This window comes from Ostrinia nubilalis, chromosome 30 (genome assembly GCF_963855985.1).
Source record: "Ostrinia nubilalis chromosome 30, ilOstNubi1.1, whole genome shotgun sequence".
Lineage (NCBI taxonomy): Eukaryota > Metazoa > Arthropoda > Insecta > Lepidoptera > Crambidae > Ostrinia > Ostrinia nubilalis.
Window position 1 is genome coordinate 4,006,367 of NC_087117.1, and position 21,670 is coordinate 4,028,036.

General features: G+C 40.3%; 1 protein-coding gene and 2 long non-coding RNA genes across 3 annotated transcripts; 2 read left to right on the forward strand and 1 right to left on the reverse strand.

Moving 5' to 3' along the window:
- The first annotated feature begins 1,069 nt into the window (after positions 1-1,069).
- LOC135086057 (uncharacterized) lies at positions 1,070-9,331 on the forward strand. Its single transcript, XR_010260278.1, has 3 exons — positions 1,070-1,178; positions 2,182-7,586; positions 7,762-9,331. It is a non-coding gene; the product is annotated as an uncharacterized LOC135086057 (long non-coding RNA).
- A 336-nt stretch (positions 9,332-9,667) lies between these two features.
- LOC135086048 (non-structural maintenance of chromosomes element 4 homolog A) lies at positions 9,668-21,579 on the reverse strand. The gene is made up of 7 exons (XM_063980816.1): positions 21,389-21,579; positions 21,109-21,219; positions 20,263-20,381; positions 19,027-19,196; positions 16,648-16,844; positions 15,199-15,311; positions 9,668-9,829 (listed from the first exon to the last, which is right to left on the reverse strand). Exons 1-7 carry the CDS (start codon positions 21,468-21,470, stop codon positions 9,773-9,775), a joined length of 849 nt encoding a protein of 282 aa, XP_063836886.1. The 5' UTR covers positions 21,471-21,579; the 3' UTR covers positions 9,668-9,772.
- On the forward strand, positions 11,746-14,878 carry LOC135085971 (uncharacterized). Its single transcript, XR_010260245.1, has 2 exons — positions 11,746-13,912; positions 14,516-14,878. It is a non-coding gene; the product is annotated as an uncharacterized LOC135085971 (long non-coding RNA).
- Positions 21,580-21,670: the final 91 nt, after the last annotated feature.

A 21,670-nucleotide genomic window follows, 5' to 3' on the forward strand; every position in this document is an offset into this window, starting at 1 on the left:
ATTGCCACTTCAGCTTGCTAATTCGTCGGGGTATGTCAGGGACTTTAGTTCGTTTGCGGACCTCCTCATTTCTGATTCGATCTCGTAAAGAATCACCGAGCCGCATTATCCCTGTGCGAAAGAGATAGCATGCCCTGGATTTCAATGTATCATTATCTCTCTAGAAAGAGATAGCGCGCCTGGACGACTGCTCCATGCCATCCACTTAAGTTACAGTAAGCTCAGTAAATCTCGTCGACCCTTGGTGGAGTCCAGACACTTATTACCGCCTTGTCCTGCGAGAAAGAGCGTGCCCCGAGTCTTATATCACGTTGTCCCTCCAGTAGCTAGAAGAAATAATATATATCTATCTCTGTCTCACTATCCCTTTAGAAAGAGATAGCGCGACTCGGCGGCGGCGCGATGGCGGCTGTATGGGGCGGCGACCCCGCCGGCATCACGCGGGAGCTCGCGCTGGAGATGACCGCGCGGCTACAAGCGGTCTTGATACCTTGAGCTTGTTGCAAACTCGCTCCTATTGCGACTGCATAAGACGCAATGTCATGATGAGTCCCATCCTCGTCGCCACTGTAATATTTTGGGAAGCGAGCGGGAACAGAACAAACACTCGAAGACAGTTCGTTTAATTCATGGTCGCCCGGCCGGGGGTGTGCGAGCGAGACAGCAGTACGTCTTATTCGCTTACGCAACAAACCACGTGATACTGCGGTCGTATGCGAGTATCTATTGTCGCATACGACCGCTGTATACTACCCTCAATGCCACATCCTCGCCAGAAAGAGAGCGTATAGGTGGTTCCTCGCTGGTTCTTAATTAAAAAGAACCCCTTCTCTTCGCACCTTGCTCATTCTTTTATCAGCCCTTTTTGGTTGCCTAAAGAAACGCCCTGTATAATTTACTTGTTTCCATTCGTATACCCTACGGCGCGATGGCGGCGGTGTGGGACCGCAACTGCGCTTCTTTATTTGACGACGCCCTTAATAAAGAGAAAAAGAGACAGCGCGCTGAGTCTTAATACCACGTTGTTCATTTAGAAAGAGATAGCGCGTCTGGGCGGAGCGATGGCGGCGGTGTGGGGCGGCGACCCCGCCGGCATCACGCGGGAGCTCGCGCTGGAGATGACCGCGCGGCTACAAGCGGTCTTGGAGGACGCGCTATTGAAGAATATCACGTTAAAGGTAACGTTATAGACTGTTTCTTAAAATAACTTATTCCATTCCTATTTGGGATGTTTCCTGGCTAAAAAAGCAAGGGTTTGAATAAGTCAGTTAAAGGCTGATTTTTCAACCGTCAGATATCTTTTAAATGAAGAATAAACTTGTCATTTTGACATATTTCCCATACTGAAACTGTCAATGTGCCAAACTTTTTCTTCAGTTAAAAGTTATCCGACGATTGAAAAGTCAGCTCTAACTTATCAAAAAATACTCGACACCTACTTAGTTTTCAACTTATCAAACTAATGAAAATTTAAATTGAGACAGATGAAGCGCGGCAAAACTCAAAAGTAGTGACTACGTTGCAAACAGTTTAGCACGGCATGACGTCACGCGGAACTTCAACGCGCCGTATCCCAATATGAGAGCGGCAAGGGAGGGTGTTTTTGGGACGTCAAACGTCAGCGAGACTTCAGATCTCCTTCAGATTTGTATGCTCTGTCACGTTACGTCATAATATATCAATGTCACCCCTCCCGTACCGCTCTCATACCTCAGGCGCTGACCGAGTTAGGCGCTAGAGTTATAGTTTACTGACGAACTAATTCTAACTATTGCTTTTTTAATCAGGAATCGTCTCTATATTTCAAAGACACCATCAATATTGTTAATTTAATAACAGATTATTCGTTCGTTCGTACGTTCGTTTCAGCCAAATGACGTTCACTGCTGGACAAAGGCCTCCTCCAAGGTATTCCACAATGAACGGTCCTGCGCTGCCCCCATCCAGGCTCTTCCCGCGACCTTCACCAGATCATCGGTCCACCTAGTAGGAAGCCTGCCCACGCTACGTCTTCCAACCCAGAATCGTTTCTATTTAAAAATAATATTTTTTGTTGAATAATAACATCTATTATAACTAAATAAGATGAAGAAGGATAATTCATAAAATATAATTCGAAAACACTAGCGCTAGATCCCATTAAAGTTAATATTATAATTATAATGTTTATGTTTATTTCAGGAAAACATTGACACCCTAGGAGCAGAGATTTCGAGGCTAAAAGAAAAGAATTCAAGCACTGAATCTAAGTGAAGAATACAAACCTGATGTATAGACAGCTTATAAAAGATATAGGTACTTATCTAAACATCAACTTTGTGGACAGATGTCTCAGCTATGACATTGTCAAGAGGGCGCTAACTAACTATTTTGAAACGTTAAATGGCAAAGATCGCAAATAGTAACCCGGCATTGATTTTTTTTTATCCACAACGAGGAAGCTCTTGGCCTGTATCTCACCTGATGGTAAGTGATGATCAGGCCGAAGGTGGAAGCGAGCTTCACCCGGAATCCTCAACCACGGAGGAACTGGCTATCGTACCTCTTAACTGCCGGAACACAATAATGCTGTTAACATTGTTGTTATGGCGACAGACTTAGGTAAGATAGTGGTAGCTAGCCAGGCGAACTTAGAACAAGCCTTACCACCAACCAAACCGAACAGAAAAATCTGCCCCCATTGGGAATCTAACCCGGGACCTCTGCGTCTGAAGCAGGTGGTCTTATCACTAGACCACAGAGGCGGTTGATGGCAGCGCCCTCCTGCAATTGACATTTCAGTGTTTTCCAACGTGGCAAAAATCGGAACCAGCGAGCGTATTGACGGTGGCGCCCCCCTGTCAATGTCACGGGTGGGACAGTTCAGTGTAGTTCATCTATACTGGACTGGATTGAAGCCACGATAGCCGAACGGTGAAGGGGTCGGACTGGCCGACTCGTGATCCGAGGAACGCGGATTCGAATCCCGCCGCCGCTCGACTATCGTGGTGAGCCCACTCGTTACACAAGCATATTCAGCTTACCACGAGGGGTTAACGGGATTTGTAAATATAAATTAGTAATATTATTTATTATTTTAAAATAGAACTAAAAACTCAATATTGATAGTAGCGTCCTCCTGTAAATGACATTTCAGTGTTTTCCAACGTGGCAAAAATCGGAACTAATAACAGAGTAAATACAAATGAGTAGGTTATCTTCATAGAAACGCACCGAGCGCGGTTTGTATGTGAGCGCGCCAATACGTATGCGGCGCGCACGCACACACTGACAAAATTTAGCGTGGATTAGCGGGGAGTTGCGCCGATAATAACCCATTGATAGTAGCGCCCTCCTGTCAATGTAATAGCTGGGACGGTTCAGTGTTGGACAACTATACATTTTGACACGTGCATATGTCAAGCAAGTGTTATAGTTTTTATGTTTGAATCGCGGAATCAAAATATTTTTCAATTTCAAACATTAGATTTCGAACAAAAAATCTTTTAAAGCTGACTATACAATAAATTTAATTCGATAAAAAATCAAATATCGATCGATCTGACTTGACAATGGAGATTAGGACGAAATTGACATTCCCAAATTTAAATTATTATAAATAAATGTTTAAATTATTATAAGTATTTGACTGTTGGTTATTCAGAAAAATAAGTATACTAAATAAAATATCACTTAAAAATAAATAAAATCCAATTATAATACAAATAAAAGTTAAATAAATGTAGATTATATGAAATAAATTACAAATATTTTCCTGTTCAACTAACGAAAAATACGTAAAATTATGAAATTCCAAATGTATATATTTTTTTATTTATAACAGCATTTGAAGGTCACATGTACTTGATTATAATTAATATTATTGTAAATAGATTTTCTTTTTTATGTAAAGTGAATGACGTATTGTTTTTTTTTTGCCGCCTATTTCTTTTTTTTTTGTGACATTGCCTAAACGGCTGGACAATCACCCCGGAAAAGGATTGCGAGGCGAGGCGTTTACGTTACGGTGCGGATAAGTGTTTTAAGTATGCGTTGGAGTATGGAGTTTCATACAAAGAATACTGACCGCCTCGAGTTGATACGGTTACGATCCGTTTCCGGGTTGATCCTTAGATTCTGAGGTGCCTATGAACTGAATAAATAAACTAACCTAGAGTGCAAATATGTGTCATAAACTATTCAAGATATAAAGGTGAGTATAGACTTCCTGTGTAATGTAACGTTCTTGCGAATGGAATACAGGTAAAATGTAGGTAATTAGTAGAGATGAAACGGATATCCGGTAACTATCCGGTAGGCCGGATATCCGGCCTAAATTTACTATCCGGCCGGATACCGGATAGTAGCTCACTATCCGGCCGGATACCGGATATTAAAAAACTACGACAATTTCCTATTAATAAAATGAAATATACACTGGTCATCACAAAAATCGACCCTCCCGCGACAAGCACTTTCAAACGTATGCATTCCCACTTCCCACAAATGTTGGCACCATTTGAAAGCCTAGTCCTAAAGTTCATTTCCTTAAAGGAAAGGTTTTTACCCCAAAAATGTGTTTTTAGAAGGATTAGAAGGATCCAGAGTCACTTCTTCAAAAAATAGGTAGTTACGCTTGAGCCAACTTTTATGGTTTTAATACTGTTAAGTTGGGATTAATCGCTATCCATCTGTTAAAGAGGACACGTGAGATCATTATTTGGTTATATAACCATAAAAATTGGTCTAATTGATCCCAGAGGTGAGCCCAAAGTTAGGTCTTTTTTCAAGTCTCATTTATTGTATATGTTAATCGTTTATTAAGAAATTAAATGTGTTTTCTTTACGTTATGTTATGGATATTTATTGGGCTTTCAAATAACACCAATATTGTTAGGGCACCATGATTATGTCAGTAGAAACGAGGTTTCCTGTAAAACGTAGGTGGGCCGATTTTTGTGATGACCAGTATATTAATCTTTGAGGTAAACATCAATAAAATGGCTTATAATAATGACGGCTTTTATTTGAAGTCCAAAATGTTACAAAAAGCCATATTAAGGCCTTTAAAAAAACGAATTTCTTTTTCTGAGCTATTCACTCTAATGACGAATACATAAAAATGATAAATAGTAAATATCTGTTATAATAAATAGTAAGTCGAAATATTGCCAAATAAAATAGGCGATCTTTTGTTCGCTGATGGTCTGATATCATGATGCAGTTCAGTCAGATTACGCAGCAAGTAAACTAATTTAATTTTCGCTATTCAATCACACACTCACGATGGCAACCGAAATCGCCCGAATTGATCTGCCCCCTAGACAAGTGGTAAAATCTGACATTCTATTCGGACTGATTTGATTTTCGAAAAGTGTGACTAGTCTAGTCTACTAATAGACCCACTGATCGCGTTCGAAGCACCTGTGCGGCGCTAAACTCGTCACACAACGTCACGACATGCAACGAGACAATGTGCCAACTATCCGGCGGCCGGATATCCGGCTATCCGGCCTAGCAGGTGGCCGGATATCCGGTATCCGGCCAAACAACTATCCGTTTCATCTCTAGTAATTAGTGACAAGATGATTAAAGCCTGGTCCGTGAGCACGTAGAATCCCGTCCAATGACCCCAAGCTACCCATCCCTATCGCTCGCGCGTAATTATGTTGCTGTCGCGACTGTGCGACGGGCGCCCGCAGTGAGTGTGCGAGCGCGACAGCAACATAATTACGCGCGAGCGATAGGGATGGGTAGCTTGGGGTCATTGGACGGGATTCTACGTGCTCACGGATCAGGCTTTAGACATTTTATAGAGCAGCTCGTTGTTATGTTACAAATAAATGCTCCAATCTATACTCACCTTAAGAAATCCACACTATTAAAATGATAATGTTGGTGCTGCAGATTATGTTCTCAAGTTATTTTCCTAAAGAATGATGATGATGATGAAGTCAGTATTTTTTATGTGTTTTCGGTGTTATTTCCTTTGCTATGTATCCTTTCCTAATGTATGACGTTATAAAAATGGAAGAACTGAACACGCTATAGATCTAGCGCCTAAGGCTAAGAACTCACGGCGCGATTTTCACCCGCGCCCGCGGCGGTTGTGGAATTGCATTTTTATTTCAAAACTCATGGGAGCGGTTATTTGCGCGGTTAGGCTAAGAACTCACGGCGCGGGTAAAAATCGTGCGAATCAAGACACTGGTACAAAATGGTCGCCCGCCAATCGATCGCAGAGCGCGCGGGCGAAAACCGCCGAGGCTGCGGTTACCGCGGGCCCGCGAGATTCTACTAGTTGCCCGACGCGGCGGTGCCGCGGGACCCGCATACAACCGCGCCCGCTGCGGGCGCAAACCGCGTCGTGAGTTGTGCATTAGTCTAGTCATTACATAAGTATCTGCATTCTACAGAAGCTGCGGGCCCGCAACCGCCACGGGCGCTGGTGAAAATTGCTCCGTGAGTTCTTAGCCTGAGTCAGTGTCTGCGGTATAGGAGCAGCGTGGGAAAGTGTTTTTGAGACGTCGAACATCATCGAGACTTCCAATGTGCTTCAGAGGTGGAATTGTGTAAAGCAATCGTTATAATTTGACAGTTCATAACGTACGATTATTCTGTCAAACGCTTTGTATAACTGACTTTATCGTACGTTATGAACTGTCAAATGATTACGATTGCTTTACACAATTCCACCTCTGATTTGTATGCTCTATCACGTCATAATATTATATCAATATCACCCCTCCCATACCTCAGGCATTGACTCAGATAAGCGCCAGACCTAAAAATGCATTTTTCATGCGAAATTCAATCCTGTGTATATTGTTTTACAGTAGATTTCGTGGCAGAGTCTATGTGTATTGAGTATTATTTTCGTCCAGTACGTATTTGTTCGTCCCTACAATATGATATCTACTTCGATCAAAATCATGTATTTATCCTTATTTCTTAGTATTAATATTAACCGTGTGCACGCATTTACATACATTACAAGTAATTTTAATTTTATGACATTCAAAAGTGGCGAAATATTATTAAAATATGAACATTTGTCTTCCTTTAGTTAATATGAGCTAGTTTCATATTAGCGCTCATCCGTTTACGTCACTAGTGTGTACCAGAGAATGACGCCAACTTATGCCTTGATCACACGTACCGAGCAAACGGGCGAGACAGTGCTCTCGGCCGAGTACTCGGTGTGTATGAACATTACGCCGATTGCTCGGTCGAGCGCTCGAGTATGTGACTCGCTCACCCAACTGTCTCGACCAAGTAAACATTTTACTGTCTCGCCAGTTTACTCGATACGTGTGATCAAGGCTTTATAAATGAAAATACGATATCCCTACTTACTGTTCGTTCAGTGATCACCACTTGGCGCCAATAGCGAGTGACAGAATCTTATTGGCTCCGTGCACGATTACAGCGCCAACTAGCGTCCACAACTTTGTGGGCTCTGTCACATTGACATTTAGGTCGTATATTTGTGAAAAAATATCGAAATGAAAAAATAACAAATATTTTCAACTAATAAATTGTTGTGATACCACGATTTGGGTGGAAAAAATGTTTTGAAATCATTTTGGTCATTCAAATCAAATGAGGTAAGTCCAAAAAGTGTGTTTAATTTTGATTGTGTCAGGGTTTGTTTACTTCATTTATAGTTGTAGTTTTACAGTAAAACAAAAAGAAAAAGCTACTTTAACGGTTTCATTATATAACAGTAAATATATTTAAATGTTTCTGTATCGCTAGTAATAAATTAAATATCGTTTTCAGATCGAAATGAGTATCGTTTTGAAGACCGGGTTTGTGAGAGTTACAATATCAAATTCCAACCACAAACCGTATTTAAAGGAAAGTTGTTGGTATTGGCTGGACAAGTCCGAGATGTAGAAGAATTAAGAACAAAACAAGGGCAGAGTTCAATAATTCACGCTCTCATCATAAGGCAAACATCTGTGCACAACAACTACTGTGACTCATTTTTGTACTACCACGTTGTATAGTTTAGTTATTTCCAAATTGTAAACGGCTATTAAAACAGCCCTATCGAAATACAGTCCACTCTTTTATTTAAGTTCCCAGTAGGACCCTTTTCATGCGATTAATTAATGATATTAAAATGTATTATGTAGAATCGCTTTGCCATTGACAGATACATCTGATGACAGAGCTAACATTATTTCTACTTTTGACCACCATGAGCGCTGCGATAGATTATGTCCCCCCCACCTAGTACTTCGCACCCAGCGAATAGGTCGCTCAAAGAAAGTTGAGGCAAACACGTTACCTACTTGTAATGCTTCAACCACACCAATGGGTCGCGCGACCTGTCATTGGCCTATGATCGCGCCGGCGATGGCGATCTGCACGCGTTGGTGTGGTTGAAACTTAATATTGAAATACAGAACACAATGAACACATTCGGGTTCAAATATCGAAAACATTACAGACATCAGCACGGATAGCGTATACTGATACAAATCTTTGCTTGTGTTGATGACCTCAACTTTCGTTGAGCGAACTATACTAGATTATGACATAAACTATGATATTTTTAAAACAAACGGTACGGATATATTGGTATTATGAATTTTGATCTCTTATGATTCTATTTTAATGTTTTTAAGCCTTCATCTCCCATTATTCATTAAAGCGAAGCAGAGGACTACTCAGCGCCATTTTCGTAGTTTCGGGTCGATCTGTCACTGTCACTTGCGTTTGGCGTGAAAGAGACGGAAACATTCGAAACTTCGTATACCTAGTCTTTGAGAGAAGCGTCGCAGAGGCTTGCCAAAACGATGAGACTCTAGTGTTAGTCGATTTTAGTTACTATTGCTTTACTTTTAAGTATTATAATGGCGTCAATATTTCAAACTATTGTAGGTAAATGCGTGTTCACGGTACAGTCAGCAGTCAGCGTCAAATAGTTCGTGACGTCCAAAGTGGCCAAAAAGTTGACAACACAACCTTATTCCAATTGTAACAAAGACGTGACTTCTTGGCTACTTTAGGTGTCACGAAATTTGAAGCTGACTGTATAGTTCGTTTCATCCACGAAGACGCGCTCCACTAATTTTTGGTCTCGGTCGCGCGGGGTGCGGGGAATTTGATCCGAGCAATCCGTAAGGCATTATTGTAGTGTGCGTGTGCACTCATGGATGATTTAGCGTGTACCGATAACACTCAAACGTTAGCGGAGAATGGTGGGGCGCGTCTTCGTAGATGAAACGATCTGTACATATAAATGGTGTATTGTAACAAGTAATGTAAGAGATTATGGCGTTGTTGACGGAGTCTATGGTCTATCGAAGTTATGTTATGTGAAATATATTTTGAGCAATCAGACCATGTTTTAATTTACACTTAAAAAGTTACTTACAAAATCTAATGTTTTGCTGAATTGATGCAGTATTTGTGAATTGAGTCACATAGTTTATGCCAGAGGTCGCGACAGGATAAAAATACATTCTTAATCAGTTGATTGATGTAAAATTCTCGGGAACATTCAGAAAAACATCCAAAATGACGAATTACGGTTGAAAGTTATAAGGTAATTCCAACTTTTGTTTTGATTCTAAATTGATGCTTTCTGGTTGAATTTCTATATTTAGATAAATCACGGAAGAATCCATGAATTGAAACAGGGTAAAATAAATGAAATTCAAAGTCATTCTTCGGTGGTACAAAAATCACTTTAATCAATAATTATTTACAATACAGACGAATCAACAAACTTAATGCTACACATAATTATTATTACTTTAATAGCGGAGTAGCGATTCAGCTACTTTCGTTTCAGCACCATCATTGGTTTCTTTATGTCAAACGCTTCTATTAGTTCCTAAAACAAAAGAAATTACATTATTAACCTTACCTAATATTATAATGTCTAGAAAACGTAACACCTTTTCTCGCTTAATTACTGAACCGATTCAGATGAAATTTGGAAGGGTTTGGATTTAAGACCCATGAAAAAACAGGATAGTTTTTACCGTTTTTGGAAAGTGGACGCGATAAAGACTGACAGACCAAAATGCAAGCGAAACCGCGGGTAAAAGTAAGTATAAGTACAGGATGGAATTTTGTATTGCCACCTGAAGGGCAAAATAAAATTATTTTTAAGAGAACTGCATTCAAAGATTTCTGAAAATTAACCACCATACCTTACCATAGGTTTTCCCTTCGATTTATCTTTCTTTTAAAAAATAAAAGGATTTTTTGGCAATAATTTATTACTATAGTATATCAAGAATACTTTCCCTTCAGCATTGCAAAATTCTTGTATAATAATGACCATAGCTGGGCACCGTTAATCAAATAGTTAACTTCGTTAATCGTTAAACCGTTAATAAAAAAATTAACTTCGTTAAACGTTAAAACGTTACATTCAGCAAGACTTAACGCAAGTTAACGTTAATCGTTAATCCGTTAACACATTATAATAAAACGAAAATAATAATTGTATGCAAGGTTCAAATAATTTCGAAAGCTTGTATCGCGCATGGAATTTATTCCTCTTTTTAGCCAGACAGTTTTGACAGTTCCAACTCCTTGCCAGACAGTTTTTTTAGGATAGCTGCCAAAGCCACGATGACCCAAACTTCATAATCCACCAACATTCTAACCTATATTGGGAGCATACGCTGACAAACTTTCAGCTTTTATAATATGACGTTGGTCTGGCGTTCACCACTCTTAGTCTATAGTATCTCAATCTCAGAGCCTTGGTTCAATTACAATACAATTTAGCACCAATGTGCTCGAAAAGACAAATCCAACAAACCCAAATTCGATGCGATTCCGCCGTTTCATTTAGGAGTTCCTATGGCCGTCTCCTGACTCCATCATTAGACCAGCTCAATGGTACCACAACATTGCATTTTCATCGTACTTACATAAGTAGGTATACCAAATTGCAGCTCAATCGGTTGAGGAGAACTGGCCTTAAATTCAGTTGCAAGATTTGTCCCACACATACTAACAAGTGAAGTCAATATACAGGTGTAGATAGAAAAAAAATATCAAAAATACATTCCTTTATTTTTGAAAACAAATAGAACTGCATTCAAAGATTTCCAAAAAATATTTGCCACCCGGGAATCGAACCAACTAAAATCTGTTAAAAATTACACCCTGTATTTTTATTGCATCGATCGTTAGGGTCAAGTGTAAGGATGAAATCTCTCTAACAAACTTGATAAATCAAATGAAAGGAAATCCATAAAATCTTAAATTATTTTAATTATGCAGTTCTCTTTCTTTTCAAAAATAAAGGAATGTTTTCTTTCAGTAAAATTTTCTATCTGCAGTATTAAGAGTACTTTCCCTCCAGGTGGCGTTACATAATTCCACCCTGTATAAGCTTGTAAATAAATAAAAAAAAAATAGCATTTTTATATCGCTTCTTTCTGGTTACAAACACTGTTGTTTTGGGTTCTGGAAGTTCTGGAAGCCCGAACGTACTTGTCAGAACGCGTTTTTCTAGTGTTTTTCAGCGTGCCTGCTGTATCTTTTTGGCAAATAGTAGGTACTGGATTAACGATTAACGGACTTAGGATAATTTAACGGAAGTTAACGAGTCCGTTAACAATTTTTAAAGTTAACTTAAAAGTTAATCCGTTAATAGAAATGTTAACTTCGTTAATTAACGATTAACGGATTAACGAGTTAATGCCCAGCTATGATAATAACTTACGCTCAAACGAAAGTGCAGTATACATTTTTGTTACATGTAACGACACTCATTCCAAATTCTATTTAATTTGATAAATTTAAATTGTTTCATCGCATCGTACTTGTTCTAATTATTCTAAATTATTGCCTACCTATATTGTTCTAAAATTAATTGCCTACATAGATGATATTATTAAGCTAAATTATTTTCTACCTACATAATTTAATATTTTGCCTACTTCACTGCAATCACTTTCACTGCACCTACTGTAATTCTGTTTGACTGCCACATCATTACATCACCATTTATTACCAAAATCATTCCATCTGCTTCGCTAGTATTTTGATGTCGCAGTCAAACGGACAAAAGCTAGCAACTGCTTTAGTGTCCGCTTTGATTTGCAGGGTTCACGTTCATCTCCACCTTCATCTTCTTCTACCTACTACACCATGCATGGTCACCGCTGCCGAAACTACCATCTGGCTCTTCAACCCGGCAGAGCTGCCTGCCGTGTCGGACGGCCCGTGCGCACACTCTAAGTGGCCCTACACCACAGTGCGTACGGCCCTAGCCGTCTGGCGCGTCGACGACTCTGCGGGCCTACCAACTCGAAGAACCAACCCACATCACCATCAATGCTAGCGAGGACAGTGGTTTGAATATACTACCACCGGTGACGAATCTCGTGCGATACGATAGTTTGCTCGTAACCCACACCCTTAAGGTCTCTTTCTCTTAAATTGAAATAAAAGACTTGTTAACTTAAATCTATCTTTTATTTAACTAATTAACTCTAAATTCTAATTATGTCATGGCTCTAAAGCCTCCAACCGTGACATTGGCGCCCATACCGGTCTATTCTATCGCACTTGAGACGTTACCAGTGAGTTTTACTTGTAATAAATGGTTATTTTTGGTGTTGGCATTCAAATAACTTAGTTATAAGATTGTAACTAATATTGTAATCTCTGTGTGGTAGTACTAAACTTGTAATTTTTTGTGGAGAATAGCTACACTATTCTACCTACTATAATTTTCTTAAATATAAAATGTATCTACCTACATTTTATAATATTGACTAAATTCTACCTACCTTTGGTAATATAAATAAACTTTTACTACTACCTACCACACAGATTTTACTTTTGTTAAACTAAATTGTAATGCTTATTGTCTTATTGTGTAAATTGCAACACACACCCGCGTGCCTACCTAGTATTTTTTTATATTACGTACTCGGTAATTCTAACTAAAATATAAATTTAAGTTGTAACTTAAAACGTTACTTCTAATTAAACTATTAAATTAAATAATAAATTGTAAATACTACTAAAAATAAACAATTTATTAGACCTACTCGTATCTTACCTACTGGTATCTCTTAAACCTATCTTTGAAAATCTACCTTAATTATAAAGTCTAAAACTATTTTTAACTGTCTTGTCTGACGCACCATCTAAAATGGATTGCAAGGTACACTCTACTAAGTACCTCTTTGCATTGCTTAGGACTTAAGATAGGAAGTTGTTGGGTGCAGCAGTTGCTAAACAACTGCGCATACTTGTAATTAGCTGTAGTCTACCCTACAGATAATATTCCGACCTCTTCATTAAATAATGGTTATCTTATGACTTTCTCTAAATCTTAACTTAATAAATCTTGTGAGTATTATGAGATCTACTAAAAATCATATACTCTGTACGTCAGGTTGCAAGTAAACAGACCTAAAATGTTTATTTTGTTAGTCAGACTCAAGATTAGCTAGTACAGTTAAGATAGCGGATTTTCCTTAGGTAAAATCCTACCGTAAAAAGGGGGATATGTAACGGTTAGCGTTACCGCTGATCTAAATTCTAGATCTAAATTCTAATTTAATTACTATTATCTACCTAAATAAATATACTTAAATAAATATATCTAAATCTACGTAAACTACCTAACTAAATAACTTAATTAAATAATTCATATTGTTCTACACTAATAAAATAAATAAAATAATAAATCTACAAGCAAACCCGCGCGAAACAAGTTGTTCAATATTTCTTTTGTTCTCTGTCGAGCGGGCGGACTGTTTTTTATGCATGCGCAAGCGACGCGCCTACGGCCGCGATGCTCCCGCCGCGTCTCCTAGTCCGAGCCAGAGCGTTATTGAGCACGGACGTATCGCTGTCCGTCACCGCCGGACCCGCGATGTACGTAACTTTATAAAACTCTAAAATGTAATCGCGTATTGGTGAACCCCGCTACCGGGTGAGTGTTGCAAAAGTATTTTTAATGTCTAGATTTTATACTTGTGCTAAATGTAAGTACCTAGCCGCCATTTTGTTCTTGAAATGTGCAATCCATGTGCTCAGTGTATCTGGACGATGTCATTTCGTAATTTTAACTGTTGCTACAATTGTTACTCGTAATATTTTACATCTTATTACATAATAAAATATTAAATGAATCGATTTTACGAAATGACATCGACACGTCATGACCTTTAAATGACCTTGGTCGTACTGTAACGACACTCATTCCAAATTCTATTTAATTTGATAAATTTAAATTGTTTCATCGCATCGTACTTGTTCTAATTATTCTAAATTATTGCCTACCTATATTGTTCTAAAATTAATTGCCTACATAGATGATATTATTAAGCTAAATTATTTTCTACCTACATAATTTAATATTTTGCCTACTTCACTGCAATCACTTTCACTGCACCTACTGTAATTCTGTTTGACTGCCACATCATTACATCACCATTTATTACCAAAATCATTCCATCTGCTTCGCTAGTATTTTGATGTCGCAGTCAAACGGACAAAAGCTAGCAACTGCTTTAGTGTCCGCTTTGATTTGCAGGGTTCACGTTCATCTCCACCTTCATCTTCTTCTACCTACTACACCATGCATGGTCACCGCTGCCGAAACTACCATCTGGCTCTTCAACCCGGCAGAGCTGCCTGCCGTGTCGGACGGCCCGTGCGCACACTCTAAGTGGCCCTACACCACAGTGCGTACGGCCCTAGCCGTCTGGCGCGTCGACGACTCTGCGGGCCTACCAACTCGAAGAACCAACCCACATCACCATCAATGCTAGCGAGGACAGTGGTTTGAATATACTACCACCGGTGACGAATCTCGTGCGATACGATAGTTTGCTCGTAACCCACACCCTTAAGGTCTCTTTCTCTTAAATTGAAATAAAAGACTTGTTAACTTAAATCTATCTTTTATTTAACTAATTAACTCTAAATTCTAATTATGTCATGGCTCTAAAGCCTCTAACCGTGACATACAATATCAACCCTATAACAACTACATAAGTGCCAGTTGGCTTATTCCACTATTCCCCATTGACAATCCCCGTCAACGGGGATTACTGAACTTTTTGTTCACTATTCCCCGTTATATTAGGATTTTATTTTTAACATTATAAGCTCCAATTGGCGTTAACGGGGAATAGTGAACAAAAAGTTCACTAATCCCCGTTGACGGGGATTGTCAATGGGGAATAGTGGAATAAGCCTGCCAGTTCCGCTCACCTGCCACCTCTGCATGTCTATGGAGACAATAAACTGGTTCTCTTCGGAGATATCGGTCTGTTGCTGCGCGGCCTCCGCCACTGGAGTCACGAATGGCAGCCCCCACTCGTCGTCTGCAAACAAAAATATTACTTTAACCGTAACTGTAACGATAACCGGTGTTTTTGTATGGAGTTTGACAGATTTTTGACGTTTGTTTTAGTTAAACTAAGATGGTGCAATCCAGCCTTAATGTTTAGGGGACAAATATGCGACCTTCCCAAAGTAGTGTGTCTAAACCAAATCTTCCATTTGCCTTTTCTGGCAAATTAGAGAGAATCGAGGTGTTCTTGTATGTAGGTATACAGGGTGTTAGGTAAATGGGTATATGAGCCGACACTAGCCCATGTTAACATGGGCATATAAATGGTATGGTGAAGTCAGAAATTTGATATCACCATTTTATTTTTTTAAATTTTCATACAAAATAAATTTTATGAAATCCGATTTGTATGAAAATAAAAATAATTTAAATGAAGATATCAATTTTCTGACTTCACCATACCATTTATATGCTCATTTTAACATGGGCTAGTGTCGGCTCATATACCCATTTACCTAACACCCTGTATACTTGGCAGGATAATGAAATGTCACCTAAGTCAAAACTTCGACACCGCGATGCAGGATTGTAGGCGCGGGGCAGCGACTAAGTCACTAGATTGTAGTAGTGCGTCGCTCACCTTTGTGTCCGGGGGACGGATAGGGGTCCAATTACTACCATCTCGGTCTTCCTATATATACTTGGCAGGGTAAAAAACTTCGTCACCGCGATGCAGGATTATAGGCGCGGGGCAGCGCGCCGTACTAAGTAGGGAACAGCGCCATCTATTGGTCAAGATCAGACCCACCTTTCTCCAAAGCCAGCATCCCGTCGCGCGCCAGGAAGGACAGGTGGTAGACGTTCTCCACGGTCCGGCTGAAGCTGGCCGGGTCCAGCACGAGGTGGAAGTAGCTCAGAGGCTTCGAGCCGCCGGCCCGGTAGCTCTTGATGATGAACCGGTTCCAAAGTCCGAGCTTTCTTAAGTCTTTTTTGGGTCTTTTTTATTATCCATGAAATTTACTTAGCTGTGCGTTCGATTTGCTGCTACACTTAAGCAAGTATCGTTTGTGAATACGGGCGAAAGCCATTCCATCGCTTCATGTAACTGTAGTTACCATGCATCTGTGGAATATGACGTTCCACCACAATAAGGAAGCCAAGGAGTTGTTACTGCTTCCTTCCAAGCGGATGCTGTGCCCAAGGTCCAATTTACACCATCTCAGTCTTCCTATATATACTTGGCAGGATAAAAAACTTCGTCACCGCGATGCAGGATTGTAGGTGCGGGGTAGCGCGCCGTACTAAGTAGGAGCCAGCGCCATCTCTTGGTGTTGACTGTCACTAGATTGTAGCGTCGCGTCGCTCACCTTTCTCCAAAGCCAGCATCCCGTCGCGCGCCAGGAAGGACAGGTGGTAGACGTTCTCCACGGTCCGGCTGAAGCTGGCCGGATCCAGCACGAGGTGGAAGTAGCTCAGAGGCTTCGAGCCGCCGGCCCGGTAGCTCTTGATGATGAACCGGTTCACGCGGCTAACCATTTCTGAGCCTTCTTCCGTCTTTTCTAGTCTGAAAGTTTTGTTAACATGTTTTAATATAAAATTATCATAACTGACGGCTGATGGGGTAGCAAGATTCTGGAGTGGACATACATTATTCCTTAGGAATAGAGCAACAACCACGAGCTGTCAAACGAAACCATTTTGGATGACACTTGTGTGTCAGTGTCAGGATTATTTCACCGTATTGTACAATAAATCATTCACTGAACCAGTCACCACGTTTCTGAAGCACTTTTCTCATAAAAATACACAATTTCACTCACGTAAAATCTGAAAATATATCAAAGTTAAAATTTTCAGCATGCTACTACGTGCCTCTGAACTGTCGAATAGTCGCAAAAAATGGTTCTGTTTGACGTGACGGCACCGGCATCACGCATCTCTTTTTATCACACAGTGTTGCTGCTATTGTATCATGATCGGCTAATTTATAAGAGACAAATTCTGCCAATAGATTGTCTACAGGACAGGCCTTGCCTAGTGTCATCATCATCATCATCATCATTTCAGCCATAGGACGTCCACTGCTGAACATAGGCCTCCCCCAATGCTTTCCATGTTGATCGATTGGCAGCGGTCTGCGTCCAGCGCTTCCCTGCTACCTTTACGATGTCGTCGGTCCACCTTGCCTAGTGTAGAAATCTATATTTCTATTAGAATAAGAAACATTGTAATACAAATTTAGCATTGAATGATAAGTTATGTTACTTGTAATTTTTGCAGTTTGTTTGTGCTAATTTTGTTTTATTGAATAAATTTATTATTATTTTTTTTTTTTATTCATTTTTCTTTCTTATTTTTAATTTTTTCTTTTTTCAATGTAATTATCAAAAAATAATAATTATTATTATTATTGACATCTCGCTCGCTCAGTTCTTTGTAGCGTTAGGTGTATTAACTTTATGGGAGTGGAGGCCACGTACCGGAAAAGGCAGCGTGGGACACGTTCACCCACAAGGTGGACCGACGAGCTCATAAAGGTAGCAGGAAGGTGCTGGATGCAGGCCGCTACTAACCAGGCAAATCCTTGGGGGCGGCCTATGTTCAGCAGTGGACGTCCAGTCATGTCAGTCAGTTCCAGGCTGAATTAATGATGATGATGAAGATCTTACTTCTCAACATTTTCTGGTGCCTTCAATGCAGCGGCCTATTGTTTCTCCACGCGGCGTCGCGGCGCCCTAGGTCTCTGCTCGGGCGGCGTGGTTGTTGCAATATAACACTTATCACAAATGCATAAGGCACAACCTCATATCTGCAGTCACTTGTCACTTTCATGAGGCACCTCTCTGTTGCATTGCAATATAGCATCTAATACAAGCACATAGATCTTACTTTTCAACGTTCTCTGGTGCCTTCAATGCAGCGGCCTGTTGTTTCTCCACGCGGCGTCGCGGCGCCCTAGGCCTCTGCTCGGGCGGCGTGGTTGTTGCAATATCACACTTAATACAAATGCATAAGACACCACCTGATATCCGCAGTCACTTGTCAATTTCATCTTGTATTTATGTTAGAATATGCATCTACATAAAGTGGCGTAGGGTGCGCGAGAGCAGCTCAGGTGGCGTTGATGCAAAATAGCACCTAACCCAGCTACATAAGACACTTGCCGTCTCGTCGCCACAGTTAGTCGCAATCTCTCTCTCTCACTTCACCATTCTAGACCTTCAACGCGGTGGTCTGCTGCCTCTCAACACTTTGACCTTTATTGAGATTTCTCATTCATGAAAAATAACACCTATTATAAGCACTTAAGCACTCACTTTTCAACATTTTCTGGTGCCTTCAATGCAGCGGCCTGTTGTTTCTCCACGCGGCGTCGCGGTGCACTAGGCCTCTGCTCGGGCGGCGTGGTTGTTGCAATATAACACTTATCACAACTGCATAAGACACCACCTGATATCCGCAGTCACTTGTCAATTTCATCTTGTATTTATGTTAGAATATGCATCTACATAAAGTGGCGTAGGGTGCGCGAGAGCAGCTCAGGTGGCGTTGATGCAAAATAGCACCTAACCCAACTACATAAGACACTTGCCGTCTCGTCGCCACAGTTAGTCGCAATCTCTCTTTCTCACTTCACCATTCTAGACCTTCAACGCGGTGGTCTGCTGCCTCTCAACACTTTGACCTTTATTGAGATTTCTCATACATTGAAAAATAACACCTATTATAAGCACTTAAGCACTCACTTCTCAACGTTTTCTGGTGCCTTCAATGCAGCGGCCTGTTGTTTCTCCACTCGGCGTCGCGGTGCCCTAGGCCTCTGCTCGGGCGGCGTGGGGGCGAAGGTCCCGAAGAGAAAGGCTAGGGGCGGCGCCTCGCGCGGAAACGCGAAGTCCCAGAAGTCTGGGTTCTCGCGCTGGAATGAGAAATAAAGTAAAACTTTTTTTGATGCATAACAGGTATTTGACTGCAAACGCACCTGGTGTTAAGTGAGACGCAGTCTAGGATGGTACATATCTGCCCTGTAAGTTAAAGTTTTTGCAAGTAGGCTTTTAAAAAGCACTTACTGCTGTCGCATTGTTAGTAGCTTCATTACATTTTGAAAGAGGTGTATTGAACTTTTCACTTAGGGCCCTCGCCCACGGCGACTTTTTGTAGCGATGCAGTCGCGCTGCTGTAGCGCGTTAGTAGCGCGTTGGCACTACTTCTGCATTAATGATGCTGTCGAAAAAGCCGCCGTCGGCGAGGGCCTTTATAGCAAAATTTTTAAACAGGGCAAGTAACTCAGTCACAATAATAATGATAAATCATTTATTTGCCAGAATACGGTTACAAATGGTTATCCCAACTAATATTATAAATGCGAAAGTAACTCTGTCTGTCTGTCTGTCTGTTACGCTTTCCCGCTTAAACCTCGCAACCGATTTTGATGAAATTTGGCATAGAGATAGTTTGAGTCCCGGGAAAGAACATAGGATAGTTTTTATCCCGGTTTTTGAAACAGGGACGCGCGCGATAAAGTTTTTCTGTGACAGACAATTTTCCACGCGGGCGAAGCCGCGGGCGGAAAGCTAGTCTTCCATACATATAATAAAAATGAATTGCTGTTCATTAGTCTCACTAAAACTCGAGAATGGCTGGACCGATTTGGCTGATTTTGGTTTTGAAATGATTGTTGTAGTCCAGGGAAGGTTCAAACGGTGAGAAAACATGGAATGACGATTTGATTTCCACGCGTACGAAGTCGCAGGCATAGCCCAAGGCATCTATCTATCTATATATATAAAAATGAAACCCGTTTCGCGTTGTCACGGCATCACGTGTGAACGGCTGAACCGATTTCGATAATTCTTTTTTTTAAATGTTTGTGGAAGTCCAAGGATGGTTCTTACAGAAAAAAATATTAAGAAAATCTCTACGCTAAGGCGGTACGAAGTTCGCCGGGTCAGCTAGTAGCTAATAAAGAGATATAAGGCACTTACAATATGAGCGGCCAGCTCGTGCTTGTCGTAAGTGTTGGCGTTTCCGCTGACGGCTTCCGAACAGCGCACCGCCAGGTCGCTGGTGGCACGGAGCACCCTGGAGTCTAGGTAGCCTTCCCCTGGAATACGATGAACATAATCTTTAGGAAAACTGCGGACGAGGAAGACCCCGAATTACATGGATGTCCGTAGTAAATAAGGACCTTAAAGAAGCCCAAGTAAACAGTGAGACCATCCAGGACCGAGTCGCCTGGAGATGCAGAGGGCCGACCCCAAATAAAATGGGCCAGGCAAAGAAGAACCTTTAGGAAAACTGCAATGAACTGGTATGTAAAGGTAGTGATTGCATCAAGCTTAATGCTGTGAGCTTATTTAGCATGTACTTAATTGGTGTAAGTATGAATCAAACAAAAAGGATTAATTCTAAAACTCAGCCAACTATTTTTATTGGTATTGAGTCAGAAGACTATGAACTAGAATCTTAAATATTATGACCGGAAACAAAAAATTAATTCTGGTCATAATATTTGACGGGAGACGCTAGCCAATACACATAAGCGATTGCAAGGAAAACCAACGAGTTTAGTTTAAAAGTTTCATTTCCTCTCTTTCAGAATTGGAAGTCCTAGGTTCTATTCACAGGAAAAATATCAATTTGTATTTTATTGATTAGGAGCATCATCAATGGTGTCAATTTACTGAAGCATTAGTGCATTACTATCTAAACATCTAGCTTTAAGGTGTTGCTATCAAATCCTGAGAAAAATTGATTTGATTGATTGATGATCCAAAATTTTCAGTTGAAAATCAAACTTAAAACTAGTTAAAAATTCAACTTTAACTAACCTGGGTGTTTCACGCGTTCTTCCACTCCACCTTCGGCCAGAAGGGACTGTACTTCTTTGACTGCATTAGCCGTCTTCTCCATACGCTGCACATTGTTATCGTTTTCATCCTCTGAAACGCGATTTAAAATAGTTAGAGAACTACTTCAAAAAAGTATGAATAACTTTAGTATACACTGGTCTGGACTGCATCAACATTTCTCTGATCACTTTTATCATTGTTATTTAAGATATCGTTTAAAAAATAGCATGCAAACTGTTTACAAATAAATAACACGCACCAAGAGTAGATAAATCATCTAGCAGAGCTCGATATCTTAGTTTTCTGTCGTGACTGCCAAGGCTGCTTCTAGACATGGACATTTTTAATTATTTCTGCCAGCGGTATTCGTTTTTTATTTAATTTTAAACAAATTTGCGATCAAAGTGTAAACAAAAATTACAGAAAAATTTTTAGCGCTCTTGCATCAAGTGTCACTACTGTCACTGTCAAGGTGACATATAAATTGACATTTACATTCGAATACTTTAGCACGCTTCCGCGCTACTTATTTCATTTTTTA